The sequence below is a fragment of the Notechis scutatus genome, chromosome 1 (assembly GCF_049901735.1).
Source record: "Notechis scutatus isolate UNSWTSFEM ecotype Mainland chromosome 1, rNotScu1.2, whole genome shotgun sequence".
Classification (NCBI taxonomy): Eukaryota; Metazoa; Chordata; class Lepidosauria; order Squamata; family Elapidae; genus Notechis; species Notechis scutatus.
Window position 1 is genome coordinate 101352643 of NC_142009.1, and position 18836 is coordinate 101371478.

The 18836-nt window shown below is 34.9% G+C and overlaps 1 protein-coding gene across 1 annotated transcript in view; it reads right to left on the bottom strand.

The window, feature by feature from the left end:
• Positions 1-18836, bottom strand: part of RFX6 (regulatory factor X6) — a 45846-nt gene that overhangs the window by 20756 nt on the left and 6254 nt on the right. The window contains exons 4-10 of the mRNA XM_087949670.1: positions 18186-18247; positions 9185-9262; positions 8196-8223; positions 5069-5176; positions 1347-1424; positions 1140-1253; positions 241-290 (exon numbers count right to left, since the gene is read on the bottom strand). Of these exons, the coding sequence (XP_087805796.1) occupies positions 241-290; positions 1140-1253; positions 1347-1424; positions 5069-5176; positions 8196-8223; positions 9185-9262; positions 18186-18247 (518 nt within the window). The remainder of the gene's footprint in view (positions 1-240; positions 291-1139; positions 1254-1346; positions 1425-5068; positions 5177-8195; positions 8224-9184; positions 9263-18185; positions 18248-18836) is intronic.

Consider the following 18836-nt stretch of genomic DNA (forward strand, 5'->3'; position numbering starts at 1 on the left):
TAAGAAAAAAAGATCCATATTTTATAAAAGAAAACCATGCCATTGAATGGCATTCTTAAAAGGAATTCTCCCATATATCTCAATAACTGGCCAGGTTCAGGTGGCAGTTTTTGAGCTAGTTAGGCTTATACCATTTATACCGAAGAACTGATATTTTCTGTGTTTAAAGAAACAAAAATATTATTCTGATTGCAACACTGATCTTATGTTTTCAATAAGTTCACCTACAGTGCTACCTACCCTTCTGGCATTTCTTGCATAGTTGCAGGGATGAGTACATCTATAAGGACCTTGAATACAGAAGGAGGAAAATTAATACCTCAATAATGCTATCAAGTGCATGGAATCAGGCTAACAGGCTCTGTGGTATTTTGTTGCAAATAAAAAAATCACTGCATTACAGATAAGAAGGAATTAATTGATGACTCTTCTTGTGTAATCATACACATGACAATACAGGATCTGGCAAAGATACAGTGTTTAGCTGAATTCTTCACTTTCCAATTCATATTGGCTCACATTGGTAGACTGCATGGTGTTCCCTAAATAACATGAGGTCCGTGGTAGAAGTGCATATATGTGCATGGATGGGATAGAACAGCAAACTATCAGATGTAAGTTGCAAAGTGGTCTTGAACTGCTGGAAATAGTAAGGTATGTTGCAACCTATTAAGAGGCAATCTACTAGGCCAAAGTTTAAAAACGGCTTCAGTTATCGATTGCATGAGGCTCCTTCTGTCAGGAAAATTGACATGAAATAAAAGATGTGTTCTATAAAAACAAATATACTTCTTTTTTGCTTTTGAAAAACAAGCATAGGACATTTTATGGACTTATATAATGTGTAAAGGTATCTACCATAAACATCCCTAACAATGTGCCTGTTTCCTATATATAGGATCTGGTCTGTTTCTTTATTTGTTTCATTCTGTTTGGTCAACCACTTTTGCTGTCTGAAGCAATTAGTGGTGTCTGCAGCAAACCATGATTGCACAATTAAATACCATTGCATATTTTGCTGCCTGCCCTCCTTGCCTAACCTATTAAAGCAGCTGACCTAATTTTTCCATGCCAGTAAGAACCTGTTTTGCAAAAAAAATAAAAATAAAAATCTGCCATTGTGACTGAAGGCAACAGACCTTATAGAGTATTGAGTCGCAAACACAGAAGATGTCAAGGATAATTGCATTTTCAAGCAGGGGAAGAAGATGGTCTGGCATTCCTTGCCAGAAATGTAGTAGGAAATGTTGGATCTAGGAAGGAGACGTAAGAGAGCAAATATGAGTGAGATTTTTGGCCACACTCCTCATATTAGGAACAGATTAAAATAGTTTTCTAGGTCTTACCTCTTCAAAGTTTCCATTAATGGCATTGTCAAGGACACATTGACAGTGAGTTTTGTACATCATGATAAGGGTGTCCACCTATTTTAGGAATTAGAAATTAAAATAAAGTAACATTAAACAAAATCTTTATATCTCCTTCAGGATTTTTTTCTGTAACATCTTGCATTTGGAAAGGAAGATAGATTGCAGATGATTGCAAATTAAAAGAATAATAATTAACTTAGTCATAGAAAGACCATTAATCTATTTCTAGCTATGATACTTTGCTACTTTGCCACTTTGATAGGATAGGACTTTAAACAATGGAATTCACTATCCCAATCTTGCTTATCCACACTGCAACATCCTTTCTCATAGGAGTTTGAGATTAACCAAGACACTTTCCATTGTTCTCTCGCTGTTGCCAAATAACTACTGTACCACTTTGTGCTTATGGAATTCGGTCCTCATAAAACAGAGGGCTACAAATGTTGCCATTTGTTGACATTCAGATTCTTTCCCAGGATTATGACCAATCAAATCTCTTTTTGGGGGTAAGTATATAGTAAGGACTTTTGATGTAGACAGAGGGAGCCCTAAGCAAAATGTGTAGGATACTCTCATGCCCCTGCATACATTTATTTCTAAACTGGTCAGAGTCGCATAGGTGAGATGGGCAATATAGAAATTGGGTAAATAAATAAATAAGTTGTATTTCAAGCTGTAACACCAAATAGGTTTATCTCTATATTTTGAAGCTACTTAATTAATTGGTCTCCCTAAAAATATTCATTTACCTTGTTGATATCCATCTCCTGTAATTAACTCATTAGCAAATACCTAACATGCATGGCCATAGATTCAGTGCTCATAAACTTGCTGATGTTATCATCTTAATAGTATCAAACTGGAGGATATACTCATATCATCCTAATGCTGATATGGTCTGTGAGGCTGGAGACCCATTTAGAATTGCTACTAAGCTACTATAGATCAAAGGCACAAGTGCTACAGTAGTCACAGCACAATGCCAGTAGACCTGATCACATACTGCTGAAAGATTTAGACAGAGGTTTGGGGAGATTTGGCTTAGCTTTTATATTAGCAGAGGACAATTTCAGAATAAATGGCTTAACAAGCAGTGAAAGGTCAAGTAACTTTTACTATGTAAACTCCAATGTGTATATAGTTTCCTTAGGAAAGTTTGGAGGATATATCAACGTTTTAGAGTCAGGAAGAATGGTCGCTCAGAAAATGTGAGTTGGTTGGACACTACATATGCATAGGTGTTCATCAGCACTAGCTTTCTAGCTTTCTCACACTATGTAGTGACATTACAGCGCATACCTATAAAGAAACATTGCTTTACCGTTAATCAGCCCAAAATGTCACAGCCCTTGCCCTCTGAGACCACGTTCCTCCACTCCTGGAAGACATGAATGACTCCCTCTCTTCACATGTTCTGGAAATATATTAAGGCCAAGCTCTGCTTCTGGAATTCTATTCTCTTTTAGTTAGGAGGAGGCCCTGTTGATTTTTTTTTTCTTGGATGTTATTTATGTGGTTTTGTCTGGGCAGTCAAGTTTCTTTAAACTGCTTCTTTAATTAAATTATAAAAAATTAATGGATTAAACATTATTTAAATTTCTTTTAAATATTGCAAACACACAGAGAGACACAGAGCCTTGACATCAATGACAGAATAGAATTTCCAACCCTATTGCAAAAGGGAAGGATATGCATAACTGAATGTGAGCAACCGAAATTTTATTTGAAAATAAAATCCCATATTTTAAATCAGCAAGACATTTTGATAACTGACACTAGAATCCCATTCTTTAATATAATCCAGTAATTATTGAAATGTATTATCAAATCAAGAACCTATTACTGATCCATGCCTCGATTAACATTAATTACAAGATACATAGATAAAATCTTGATGGTTATGGTTAACAGCATTTCTTTCATGCTAAATTTGTCTATGCAGATTAGATCTAATTTAACAATTAAGTCTGTACTTTACATTAGTTGTATACTCAGACTGCCCTAACATGGGTATTATACTGTAGTTGGAAATTAAATCTAATCAGTGTATGTATTTCTGTTACTTAAACTTATCATGCATATCACCTAGAGAATTATATTTGTAAAACAAGAAGAAAACACTCCGAGTTACTTTCAGTGGGATATGAGCAGAATATAGTTCTTAAAAAGCTATACCTAAGATCCCAGTTCTTCCTATGAATAAAAGTCATAGATGCATGCTAGTATCTGTTTCCAATATGACACAGATTTTCTTAAACAGAAAAGTGCTGCATTTTAAGGACCTTCCTTCAGATGGAAGATACTGGAAGATGCCTTTAATGGCTCCTGTACTCTATGTCCCGGTGACCAAGTTTACTAATGAACATATTTTCCTCCATAGTATGTATTATAGAGATGATTCAAGTGCTCTTATTCCTCACGCCATTCCTCAAAGGGACACCAGACTGTTCTACTACCCACCTATTATTTCTAAACATTAATTCTTTCATTATTTACAAGTTGTGTGTGGTGACGCATAAAATAAGGCAGGATGAGATTGCCAGTAAGCACTGATTCAGCTTATTCAATATTACTATTTTCAGCATACTTCACAGATATTTGGATTTCCTATTTAAAAACTATATTATGATTTTATTAACTTTTTAAATAAAATATTTTATTAATAATATAGCTGGTTATGTATTATTTTATGGTTAAGGTTAGGCCAGATTGTTTTAAGATAGGTCTGTGTAGAAGTTTTATTTTTTAGTGTTTTGTAAATATTAGACCTTCAATACAAATTTCATCCTTTTATAAGTGTGTTCATATGTCTTGCTTGTGGGTGTATATAACATGATTGCACATACATATACATACATATATGCATACATATTACTTTTGAATAATAGACTTATTTATTTTTATGTAATACAATAAAATGAATATTTTATAGTAAATATATTTTATGTATACACTTAATGTACTGACTTTTGTATTCTTGTATATTTTATATTGGTCAAGACTGAAATAATATTGATTTAACACAATATCCAAATATATATAGTTGTATGGGTCTGTGTGTATGCCTCCGTGTATATGCCTCCCTGTATGTTCATAATCATAGGATCATAGACATTTTGACTCTTATTTGGTTCAATAATTATAGCATATTATTATTTAAAATTGATTTAACAGTCATCTACATTTCCCCCCACAAAGAAATACAAGGAATCAGCCACATTAAGAGGACTAGTTAAGAGTCACAGTGACATGTACTTCATTTTCAAATGATAAAGAAATAAAATACAAAAGTGCTAACTTGTGTTCATTGACCAAAAGAAAAAAAAGTAGAAAAATCCACTTTGTAATTTGCCTCAAATAATTTCCTTCTGCCTTATCAGTGTTAAATAAGTCCATTGGTATTTCGAATTGATGGGGCCCTTAACTATTCTTTGTTTTGCCTTTGTCAGTACGAATCCCTCTATTTGTAAAATATTAGGCAAGTTAATATGTAAATAATTTATCCACTGTTCCAATGGAAAACCCTTTAAAGGGCGATAGTAAAGTTTTGTTCCCTCTATAAATCAGTCAAGTCTGTTTGATTACAAACATTTGTAGCTGTTTCATATCACTACAGTGAATCATTTGAGAACAGGGGTGAAATAAAAAGTGCAAATTTAGAAGTCAGTTTAGTATGCAAACACTTCACATTTTACCTTGTCTTTAGAGATGCATTGGTCCAACACAAGGTGCTGAGCACTGGGGAATTCTGGAAGAAGAGTCCCAGTTTTGGAGCTTAAAGAATACTTCCGTGTAAAACCACCCTAAAATATATGAAATAACTTTACAAATGCATGATCATAATATGCTATGATGATCATCTTATTGAACTGTATGCAAGTAATCAAATTTCTCAGTGTCACATGCGCATAGACTTCTGTTCATGTGGTTGAACTCCCTGTTATTATTATTTCCTCTGTAAGAATATCAGGTCTTCTGCATTCATCCAAAGATGTTCATCAAAACAAGAATGCATCAGGAATTTCAGCAGACATGCCACCTATATACACTGGCACTGCTAGGTTTGCAGAGATCTTGGAGAAGTTAATTCAGATTGACCATTTACGCATTTTTGCTGGATAACCCGACTGCTTTCTTTTCTCCTTCATAATTGAAATGCAGCTAATTAGAAATGCTTCCAAGAATAAACAGGTCCTATCCATAAAACTTTTCTGCCCTACTTTTTTCTATCAGCAACAAAAGTCAGGAAGACAAAATGAGAGTGAAAGAAAACATACAAAATCTGAAATACTGTATATTTTTAAACATTTTCATACGTGCTATTTTGTCTCCTTTAAGTGTTCTTTTAAAAACTCATAATCCAGCCTTCAAAATTTTCTTATTCTCTGCATTATTCCCACCATATCACTGAGTCTGCAGATCTAAGCCTTTAACATTTATGTATAATATTTTAATTGCTGTATTAATACATAACTTGAAACTATTTGAATAAATGTTCCCATCAAAAGAAATTTTAATGTTTATATGCCTTGCAATATCAGTAAGAGTTGCATAATGGATTCAGCTTTCAAGATATCATTTAAAAAAGAAGAGAGGACAGAAGAGAAGAGCAAGAAAAAGAATAGGTATATGGGTGAGTGCAGAAATGCAAAATCTAGACATCAAACAAACAAACAATAAAACAAAATTCCTACCTACATTCCCCAAAAAAGGAATCCCATTAAAATCTCCATTTAGTTTTTGGGCCCATAGCAGATATTCCTGTACATGCTTGGGAATTGCCAAGTTTGAGAAGTCCATCAAATTTATTTTAAAGATTGACTCAGTTCTGGCTTTCTTGTTTTTAACATATGGAGGCATCCTTCCCTGTCCCCAACAAAGATGGAGACCCAGATAATAAGTGATAACATGACCTTAGTTCCTGAAATTCTTAAGAAGTACTTTGAAGCCACATGGTAGGGGATCCGCTTTCCAGCTGAACCAAACAATGGAAACAGCTGGGTTTTTTTAAAAAAATATATACATGTAGCTAAAACTGTGGATATTATCAGATTTTTCTTTAAAAACAACAGCAAACAAATGGAATGGAAATTACTGATGGACCTTGGTAAAAGTCAAAAAACCGAGTAAATCTCTTCTGAACAATTTTATTAGGGTGTTTCCTATTTCAGATCTCATATTTTAGATCTCATAATTTATACCACTAAACCAAGAAGATAAAAATATGAATAATGTAAGACAAAGTCATAATTTATTTCATAAAATTATTCTTTACTAGTAATACAATATCTTGTATGTATAGCTTCTGGGTTTATTTCAGTTGAACATTATTACATAAAGGCAATCTCACACCCAATGTCCATTTAAGATTGGCACTCTTTCTTTGGATTGTGGCCAGTCTCAAAATCCAGAAAATGTTTCAATTAACAGTTTAGGTACACTTCTTTTTTATAGTAAAGAAACCAAGATTATCCAAGCTATAACTAGCCAGAACATCAGGCTACTCAAACACAGATAAGAAACTAATGAAAGAAGTGGTGTGTAGTTCCCATTGTATGTTGACATAAACATTAGATCATTTAAAAGCTGTCATGAGTCAATATGGCTTCAGTTGAACAATTACCTATTAGTATGTGGTGATTTTTTTTAAAAAAAGATAAGACTAATCTGAAATTATTTTCCAAGTATATGATAAAATACACTTTGGGACATTAAGGAGATGGAAAATAAAATGAAAGGGCAGGAGCACTGTGACAGCAAAGCTACAATTAATACATTCACTTATACGGAAGCTTGTGTCTCAGTTACATGTTTGATTCTTTTTACAAATAACTTTTACTTTGAAAACATGACAATGTGAAACTAAGCGGTGATAATACTCAGCCCCCCTCATTCACATTGTACCAAGGACATCATTCTTTTGATGGAGTCTGTCAGCATAGGATTTTTCAAAATCAGGGGAATTGTTGTGCTAGATCTTTTAATCCTTAGTCTGTTGATTAAATATTTCTCTAAAAGAAGCTCAAACATTTAATTAAAGCTAGCGTCATTGGTATAGATTAAAGTATCTTGATCTTAGATTAAAATATTTTGTTCCCCAAGTCATAGGTAGACTGCAGAGCCATTTTGTGAGCAGTACAGAGGGCAGAAAATGGGGAACAATCCTTAATTCTTTGGCAAACAAACATAACTCTTGTTCAGACAGCAAACCATTATTTCTATTGCATGCACCACCCAACATGAACAGTAGCTATACTGGATACTCTATGAATCATAACCATATTTCACACAAAAGTGAAAAACGGAAGAAAAATCTTGATCCTATACTTTTCCTTTGTATTCTCTCACCCTTTCATTGCTTTTAGAATTTTCAAACTCTAAATTTTCACACATACTGGCTGGATTATGGGAGTTGAAATCCAATCCAGTCAGAAAGTAGCTGGGTGGAGAAGGTTGCAGTTAACCATTCCTACCAGTATCCCTAGTCAGCATGAATTTCTATTTGAACTTAAAAACTTTCCATCTATATAAAGAAGTGGTCTGGATGTATGGACTGTACAAGTTAGAAAAAAAACTAAACACAACAGCAAAGCACTGTTTGGCAAGGGGAAAGACACTGATTCAATCCCATACATCATAAATCAGGGCGAGAAAAAAAAAAGTCTAAATAAGCCAGTGGTTTCTCTCAGGCAGCTTCCTCAATTATTCTATTTCAAAGTATGTGGAACTTTTATAGCTGAATAACCAGAGGGTTGTGTTTGTCAAGTTTTTCCTCATCATTTCACATTTAAAAGATCAAATAAGAAAGTTGAGGGTACTCACCTCATTCTTCAACTTGCTTCCAGAAAACCTTGGAAAACCAAAATGTTTTACTTAGATTTCAGAAAAGAATGCTAGATTAAAGTTTATGATGATGATAGAACAGCATCAAATACCACATTATAAAAAACTATAATAAAAGTAAATGGTAAAGGTTTACCTGTCAGTAGTTTTCAACTCCAGGGCATGGTGCCTATCTTGGCTGAGGAAGCCAGCATTATCCAAAAACAATTTCAGGGTCATGTTGCCAGCATGACTATATGCCAAAAATACATGGAATGCTATTTGCATTTGCATGCTTTTGAACTGCTAGATTGGCAGTATCTCTGCAAATATCTATAGGAATAGTTATTTTTTCTAGTTAATCTAGAATCTGTAAAGGCACTTCAAATCTATATTGGAAATGTGATAAACAAGAATGGTCATGCTGACTAAAAACCTTGTAATATGTTGTAGTTTTATTACAGTACTTGCAACTACAAAGCATTGATATGATATTTATTTTTTAAAATAGATACATATATATACCAAGGATCTGCTTTTTTATCAAGGATATTTGGTTGTTAAGTGATGAGAAATAAAACTATTTTAATCAGATGTATGGAAATGTCTATATATAGGATGTACACACTGGTAAGCATCAACTCTTTAATAAGCAAAGCATTGCTACAACATAATCTTACAAAGATTTGAGAATCTGCGCACAAATGGTTTGTTCACAAAACAAATAAGCAATTCAATTTTTTGAAATTGCTTCATGTGTTGGTTTCTTGCCTGAAATACGCTGTTTCGCATAGAACATTTTATATCATTATATGCTATTTCAAAAAAGCAGAACCATTTAGACATCACCAAGTAACAGGCAGTTCATGTGATGAAAATTGAAATGATAAACATTAATGTGTAGCCTGTTCATAACTGATTCATCTTTATTCATCATCTAACATTTTATTTATTACATTTTTGAAAACTTTTTTTTTAAAAAAACATACCTTGTTAAACCTTTGCCAGAATACACAGAATGATAATATGCACTGCTTTCTTTGATGCCAATTCCATAATAGTGATATCTGCAGAGAGGGAAAAGAGGTATTAAGAGAGATACATAAATCATGATGGATGGTCCCAAGAGCTCATTTTATTTCTGTTTATATTTGTGTGTGTGTCTTGCTGTCTTTCCTCAAACACACGTACAGATAGTCCTAGACTTATGACCATAATTGAGCCCAAAATTTATGATGTCAAGCAAAAAGTTGTTAAGTGAATTTTGCCCCATTTTATAACCTTTCTTGCCACAGTCATTCAGCGAATCCCTGCAGTTGTTGAGTTAGTAACATGGTTGTATACATTTTTTTATGAACAACTTCCTTATGAGTTTAGTTTTCTCCATTCATTTCTCTAACTGAGTTTTATACATGTCCTATGAGTGGAAGCTAAAATATGACACAACACTTTGGAAATGCAGATTTCATCCTATACATAGATACATGTGCTCTCTAAGCCTTTTCAGAGTAAGCAATTTTACATAAAAGGCAGAAAAAAATAAGTGGTGAGCAAAAAAAGAAAAGGCAGAAAAGAAAAGAGAAATAAAATGACTTTTCTTTTACGTTAATACAGACATTCTACTTCTGTCTATTTTTGAAAATTTTCCTTTCTTCTATTTCATCCAAACAACATTTCTTACACTTGTTCATTAAACTTCTCATTTGTTGTCTTTAAATATCACATTGACTCAATCGACCAGAAACTTCTCAGTCTTCTGCTTTTGTTCAACTCATATATTTTCCTTCATATATTTACTTTTATACCAGGAAACTCCTCAACAGTCTTCTTTCTTGCTAGTCATTCATTTTGAATGCTCACTGAATTTCATTCTTGATTCTATTTCTTTCTTTTTTCTTCTATTACATTCTTAGCTCTTCAAATGGCTCAATCATTTTTTCTGTATTCTTTTATCCTATTCCCAAATCACCCATTAATGTTGCAAAGCAATTACATTTACATTAATGATCAATGATTATATGAATTCAGCTAGGGAGAAAAGGGGATGGAAATCCAACCCAAAGTACATTTGTGGAAAAGGAGTGGGAACTTAGTTTACACCTGGTATTCAAAAATTTCAGCCCAGACTTCTTTAATTGAAAAGCTACATTTTGCACAGATCTTTGGGTTATAAGAAAAAAAAGATAAAATAACCATTCCTGTAGAACGGAAATGTATGCATCTTGTATATGTTGTACCCCTGAAACTTCTGTTACTAAACTTACTTTGAACTATTTTATCTGTTTAATTAAAAATGTTTATCCCAACTTATCAATGCAGCTAATATCAATCATTAAAACATTACCAATATATACACTGAAAACATTTCCCCAGAAAGTTAAAAGTTTCAAAATAATATTTTAACCTACTAACTCTTCACCTTATATTGGAAAATGGAGAGTATCAGAACCTGATAGACTTTCAGAAGGTTGATTCTGTGACAGCATAACAACAGCAACAACAAAAATCCTACTTCTTATGTGCAAGGATTTTGTGTAGCTTGCTTTGCACATTTCAATTTTTTTGTCAGGACTGATCCTCACACCCTGCTTGCCCCAATGTGTGAATGGCATCTGAAATAGTGTTTTGCTAATGCAGGAGAGACTGTTTGGCCCACCATCTCCACTTTATTCCATCCAACATAAATACTTCTGTTGCAATTGGGGAATGATCTGAAGGGTATTCTCTCTATCCCAATCCCTTCCCTCTGACTTTGATAGCACTTTATATTGGGCTGTGTGTCAGTGGTGGTATTCAGCAGGTTCTGACCAGTTCTGGAGAACCAGTAGCAGAAATTATGAGTGGTTCGGAGAACCGGCAAACGCCACCTCTGACTGGAGATTTTACAGTATCCTTCCCCTGCCATGCCCACCAAGCCACGCCCACAGAACCAGTAGTAAAAAAAATTGAATCCCACCACTGCTGTGTGTCTGGAGCATCACAGAGAAAGAAGAAATATCATTCTTTCCTGTTCCCTGCACAAGCAAAGATTTCTAAAGATTAGACTAGGGGGGTCATCATGGCAGTGTCACATGACATATCAGGACTTTTCCCCCTTTTGCTAAACCGGGCATGGGCATTATAGCTGTGCTTTTAAAGTTGTAGCAACGTTTTGGCACGTTTTGGCACTTCCGGTTTGTCGGCTTCGCGAGCGGCAGGGATTCGCGACACTGCGCGATCCCTGCTACGCTAGCCGTTTTTGGTGCTCCGATCCGGACGGGTTCGGAGCTAAGGCTACCCTGCAGGGGTAGCTGAAGATAGGGGGATCCGGAGAGGGGTTTGGGGGTGTTGCAGACCCCCTCCCCAGCCGGCAGAACCCCCTTTTCCCAAGACGGTGCAGCGGCGGTCTGTAATGGCTGCCACAAAGAAGCCGGCAGCTGGGTAAGAATGTGCAGGAGGAAGAGGAGAAAGCCTTTGAGAGTGAAAGTTTTCTTGGTTGACCCAGGACTCTAAGACACATTTAACACAATTCCTGGAAATTATGGCTTTTTGAATGATTCTTTCCACAAGAGAAAATAAGCGGCAATTTTGAGGTGCTGAAAGGAAAGTTTACTCTCCTTCCCTACGGAATCAATAAGTGGATATTGAGAAACCTGCCTTTTTCAGGTAAAAACTAGCTTTATGTGATAAGTGGGAAGGGAGAGGACAAAAAATATATTCATATGTTAAGATTTTGTTGGAGGAGATGCCTTAAGGATTTGAAGACTGAAATATAATTCCAATAAGGCTTTAAGATACAGATTTGGATTTTCTTTTTTTTGATTGATACTACCCCAGGAAGAGAAAGTGAGAACTTTGTCTTGGCTTGGATTGATTGAGGACTTTGGGATTGTTCTATTTTTTGAAATATCTTGGTTGGTGCAAGAAGAAAGAGGGGGAAAAAAAAGAAAAGAAAAGATTTATAATGGCTTTTTTTGCTGAGGAACTGAGAAAAGAATATGAGCAAACAAAAACAGATGGCAAAGATGGTGTGAAAGAAGCCTTCCTTTTTTTAGAAATGGCGCTTGTTAACTATCAACAAACACTACAACAGATGGAGGCAGCAGCAGCAGCAGCAGAAGAAGAAGCCATCTTTAATGAATTTCAAAATTTAACTAAGAAAGAAGGAAGGAAGAAAGGAAGGAAAATGAAGGACTTAAGATTTAAAAAAACACTCAAGAAAGAGAAAAATAAGGTGCAAAATCAATATAATGATAGTAAACAAAAGAAAAAAGGAACACAACAGAGAAGGGAAGCCAGCAAGGCAGAGGCTAGGAGAAGGGGGGTAGGAAGGTCTGGTGGGGGAAGAAAGAAAGGGAAAAGGTGGAGAAAAGCCACAAAGTTTTGAAATCAGATGGGAAAAGAGGAATCTTTTTTAGGGACAAAGGGTAAAGTACAATTTCTTTAAAAAAGATTTTGCAAGGTACATAAGATGGTATTGTAGCATTTGTATTAAAAATAGAAAATTAGAATGGTTTAAGAGTTAATAAGAGATTAAAATGTTGAAATGTTTAGTAATGATTGATTTTAAAATTTAATAAAATATTAAAGGGAATGTTTAGAATATTGAGTTTTAATTAAAGAGTTTAATATGACTATGGTATTGATGTTATTATAAAATTATTATAGTAGCATTTGTTTTTGGAAAAGGCAATGGGAATGTTATAAGATTCAATATTTAGATCTATTATTTAACTATGTATTTAATCATTTTGGATTTATTATTTTTCTTTTATTAAAAAAAAAAATAGTAGATAGAATGTACCAAGCAGAATCAGATTGGGTATTAGGTGTTATTTTAAATGTTAATCTAATTAATTTAGGGGGAAGATAGAAAGGCATCATACTCTGATTAGTGATTTCAGGAGAAATTCTTTTTTTTATTATTATTATAAGGAATGAGACAGAGGGATAATAAGAATGGACAAAAGATACAAATATAATGACGCAAATTAAGATGGATTAAATAAGATAGAATTAAGAAGAGTGAAATGTGTGGAGAAGCTAATATAGAAGATATAGAATGGTAAATAAAATAGGTAATGATATGTAAGATGAGCATGAATATAATTGAAGTCCATGTAGAGAGAGGTACCTGGGGCCAAGTTACTTTCCTAAAAGATTTTTTATATGTTTGTGTGTTGTGTGTTTATGTTTCTGGGAGAACTAATAAAACCTTGCAGAAATATAGAATGAGAATAATGGTAACCAAGTCAGAAAGAAATAGATGAAATAATAATAGTGAAATTGAATAAGAGTAAAGAGAAGTAAAGAGAAATTGGATAAGAGGTATTTGTATGCTCATATGGAAATGGTTTAAAATAGAATTATATTGTATAAAATAAGGTTTTATTTGACTTGTAAAATTTATAATGGAAAAAGGTTTAAGTATGTAATGGTTAATGGTGATTTGTTTGTCTTTAAAATTAATAAAATTTGTTTAAAAAAAAATTGAATCCCACCACTGCTGTGTGTCTGGAGCATCACAGAGAAAGAAGAAATATCATTCTTTCCTGCTCCCTGCACAAGCAAAGATTTCTAAAGATTAGACTAGGGGGTCATCATGGCAGTGTCACATGACATATCAGGACTTTTCCCCCTTTTGCTAAACCGGGCATGGGCATTATAGCTGTGCTTTTAAAGTTGTAGCAACGTTTTGGCAGAATTTCATCTGCCATCATCAGGCTTCTGTATAGTGTTCGTCTGTGAGTCAGACTTTCACAGCCGTTTCTGTTTTAAATTGGATGCTAGCCTACACTGTGCCAGAATGGTTTTTTTCTTCATCCTGATTGTTTGGGAGTCTTGGTCTGTGTTTCTTGGTCTTGGAGTTTGCTGTGTTCTTCTTGATCGGTGTTTTTAATATCTTCTGTTTTGTAGCTTTTTTTGTCTTGATTGGCTGGCAACATTGTGTTTCCTGTATTGGAGGCTTTTAGTGCGGCTTGGCTCCGTCCGTTTACTCGGAGCCGTCCGTTTCCTCGGAGCCAAGCCGCACTAAAAGCCTCCAATACAGGAAACACAATGTTGCCAGCCAATCAAGACAAAAAAAGCTACAAAACAGGCAGAAGATATTAGAAACACCAATCAAGCAGAACACAGCAAACTCCAAGACCAATAAACACAGACCAAGACTCCCAACCAATCAGGATGAAGGAAAAAACCATTCTGGCACAGCGTAGGCCAGCACCAAATTTAAAACAGAAACGGCTGTGAAAGTCTGACTCACAGACGAACACAATACAGGAGCCTGATGATGGCAGATGAGATTTTGCCGAAATGTTGTTACAACTTTACAACTTTAAAAGCACAAATATAATGACGTGGGAAAATACCCGAACAAAGCTGAATACCATATATATATGTATATGGTGTATGTGTGTGTGTGTGTGTGTGTGTGTGTGTGTGTGTGTGTGTGTGTGTATATATATATATATATATATATATATATATATATATATATATATATGTATATGTATATGTATATGTATATATATATATATATATATATATACACACACACCATATATATATGTTTTCTTAAGTTTTTGCGGGTACTTACATGTATGGTATTCAGCTGCACATGCATTCAGATTTATGATGAGTTTGGAAAAAACAACAGAGCTACAGGCAGAGAAAGGTAGGCTGGATCTGTTTAATTTGTATTAGCTTGGAAAGAAATAAGAGCGGTGATGCTCATTGTTAGCTTTCTCATTAAAACTTCCAGGAAGAAACCAGCCAGGCTGATTTTTCTCACCCTCCTTTTCCATGTGCACGAACATCTGTCCCTGTGCTGCAAGCAAACCTGACTAGAGCATATGCCAACACAAATGATAGCTGATAAGGCAATGATATGATTAAGCTGCTCAGGGACTTGCAATAACTCGTTATCGCAAGGCCAGCTGCCATATCAGTTTTATTAACCCACTAAATCACTTTTAATAAATAAGATAATGCCTTTCAGAAAAGGTGGAAGGAAGTTAAGATTTAACATTGATCAAAGTGTAGACACCCCACCCCCAAATTAAACCGCAACAGGAGCTCACAGTCCCAAGGGTTGTACAGCAGAGGTGGTATTCAGCAGGTTCTGACCAGTTCTGGAGAACCGGTAGCAGAAATTTTGAGTAGTTTGGAGAACTGGCAAATACCACCTCTGACTGGAGATTTTACAGTATCCTTCCCATGCACCAAGCCATGCCCACAGAACCGGTAGTAAAAAAAAAAAAAATGAATCCCACCACTGGTGTACAGGAAGTCCTTGACTTATAGCAGTTTGTTCAGTGACCATTCAAAATTACAACATCATTGAAAAAAAGTGACATGACCATTTTTTCACACTTATAACTGTTGCAGCATCACCATGATTTACCTTCTGACAAGAAAAGTCAACAGAGAGGACAGATTAACTTAACAACCATCTTATTATAACAACTGCTGTGATTCACTTAACCAATGTGGCAAGAAAAATCGTAACATGGGGCAAAACTCATTTAACAAATTTCTCACTTAGCAACATAAATTTTGGGCTCAATTAATTATGATCATAAGTCGAGGACTTCCTGCATTCTGTGGCCCCATACACATATTGCCTTCAAAGGAAGACCCTGCAATACTGCTGATGTTAGCTCTCACTCAGACTAAATCTAGGCTGAATTTATTTCTCTCATTAATTCCCACTAAGTTTATATGCATCCAAGTCTCCTGGATTGGCATAATCATTGTATATGATCCTTGCTGACTCCTCTTCCATGGATGTCCTTCATTTCAGTTCCATTTTAATGGCACACTTGACTGAAACATTATTTGCTGTTCTCTACTGCTGATCTATAATGCTTGTGCATTGCTGCTCTACTCATTAGAACTCTTAATTTTCTCCACTCTTCTCTTGCCCGAATCCCTTGTTTTTCTTCTCATACCACACCTTGTTTGCTGCCATGATAGTAAGAACTAGCAACTAAAGGCAATGGATTTGATAATAGCAGTGGTATACTCTACTGAATGTCACTTGTCCTCTCTATGAAGGAATTTCCTCTGAGATTCCAGAAAACACCTGACAATAATTTGCAACAATTGTAAGTTAGATGAGAGCCAGTTTCTTACAGTAGTTAAAGCACCAGGCAAGAAACCAGGAATCCATGATATGATTATTTTGTGTGGTTACTTTAAATATTAACTTTATGAAACGTAGAAAATAAAATTAACACAAGTTGTTGAAAGCGCTATGAAATTAGTCCTAAATTTTAGCTGCCCCAAGAGCAAATATGTAAGCTGGTTTAGTGTGATAGTTAAGGCATCAGGCTAGAAACTGGGAAACCATGTATTTTAGTCTCAATTTAGGTACCAAGCCAACTGGGTGACCTTGGGCCAGTCACTTTCTCTCAACCCTAGGAAGCAGACAATGGCAAGCCACTTCTGAAAAACCTTTCCAGAAAACTGCAGGGACTAATCAAGGCAGTCTCTGAGAATCAGACACGATTGAACAGGGGAAAAAAAAAACCAAGATATTTTTTTGGAAAAAAAAATTGGCTGTCGCTTGTGCAGAAAAGATAGCTAGCTACAGACACAAATGAAACATTTGGGAAGTGCCCTGTCTTCTCAAAGATACAGGAAATGCCAGGCATTCATTCTGTTTTAACTCAAGTCTCACATCTTCTTCCTTTATCTCAAAATATAATTCCTCCAAGTTAGCAATCATTAAACACACTACCAATGTAATAAATTCCTCTATCATTATAAGGCTTCTATTGTGGGTAGGAAATGAGCACCTTCAGTTCCTGCAGGTATTGTTTGACTCCAATCCCTATCAGTCAAAGTGTATGTACACTATTCGGCCTCATCCAACTAGTCTTTCCAAACCCATTGTGCTAGATAGTGAGAGACTGAGATTCTTGCACTCACTCAGAATCTAAGGTGCCAGTTTCTTAATTGGTGAAATTGCCTTATTACAATCAGAATCACTAATATTCAATAAAAAAAATTATGGATAATAGAGCATGATAGGGAGGTAAGAAACAGAGCAAAAATTACACATTCCCTCCTCCCCAGAAAAATATTCATACACTATACCCTGAAGCTCTTTTTTTTCCTTCATTTTTAACTACCCATTTGCTGGGAAATGAACTTCTTTCCATATCCATTCAATTCAAACAACTTCATGACCAGGAAATTCACATAAAAATTTTAATAGTTAAAATCTTGTCCTTTTTTTTTCTCTCATAAGAAAAGAGGGTAGGAGTGGGGGAGACTGCATTGGCAATATTTTAAATAAAAATATACAGCCAGTTTTGTACAGTGGTTAAGGCACTAGGTTAGAAATGGACAGATTATGAGATCTTGTGCTTTAGGCAAAACGCCAGCTGGCAACCTTGAGCCAGTCACTCTCTCTCTGCCCTAGGAAGTAATGGCAAATCTCTTCTGAAATCTTGCCAAGAAAACCGCAAGGACTTGTCCAGACTCTTGCTAAAGTCAACACTGATTGGAAGGTGCACAATAAACAAACCAACAAACATATAATGTGAACTTCTCTGCAGAACTATGCCATTTGGGGTGATATATCCATCACCTCATGATCCCTTCCATTGTAACTCACATATAAAGGGGTTTTCGGGGATTATAAGGATCTGGAGCATGTGGAAAATGGGAATTGATGGTTTTCAGTAAGCAAGTCAATGCAACTTGACAAGAAACATGCAAATTGCTACATCATACTATAACCTTTATAGCAAACTTCCACACATCTGGATTTCTTTCAGATATGTAGACCTTCAGTTCCTGTAATCTATTAGTTAGCATTGTGTCTCTTGGACAATTTTAGAAATTGAAATTCAACAAAATATGGACTACCATCGGTTTGGGGTAAGTTCCTCTAAAAAGTGTTTTTCAGCTAATAATACATTTTGGGTTCCATCTATCTCTCAAGAATGCATGACTTTATCTGGATAAGCATGAATTTAAAAAGTGTAGCTCTTAAGAACTTACTTGGAATGGCCTCTTGTACCCAGCCGCCTAGTGGTGAGGAGAGGAAATTTCTGGCGAATTGTCTATAGAAAAAGTCAAATTGAAACTGGTAAATTCAAAATGATTTTATTTTTGTTTTCTTACAATATATGTTCTAATTGGCCCTTCTATAAGTAATTAATTATGTTAAATTCATTTTAATGATCAGTGGCAAAAGAGTAATAAACTTATGAAGTAGAAATTGCAACAAAATATGATCATGCTCCCATCAAAGGTATGACACCCAATATTATAGAGCAAATGGAATAGCATCCCCTTGGAATAATATAACCCAACTAGATAAACTATTCCAAGGAGATTTTATTCCATTTGCTCTGTAATATTAATAGTACATGATACCATCAAAGCTTATCATGGTATTAAACAGAAAGCCTTCTCTGCAATTCCCTTCCTAAAAAATCATTGTTCCTACTGAGTCAATTTTTAATTTCCCACAAAATTCTTTTAAAATTCAATTTTATTGAAATTTGGCTTTATTAAGATGTATTCACATTGAATTATTGTGTTGTAAACTTCTATTGGAAGACTGGGGTCTTGAAAAGAAGTAAATGATGGAATGGATGAAAATAGAATGGTGCTTAGAAACTTGCTTAATATTAGAATTCAAGCAAC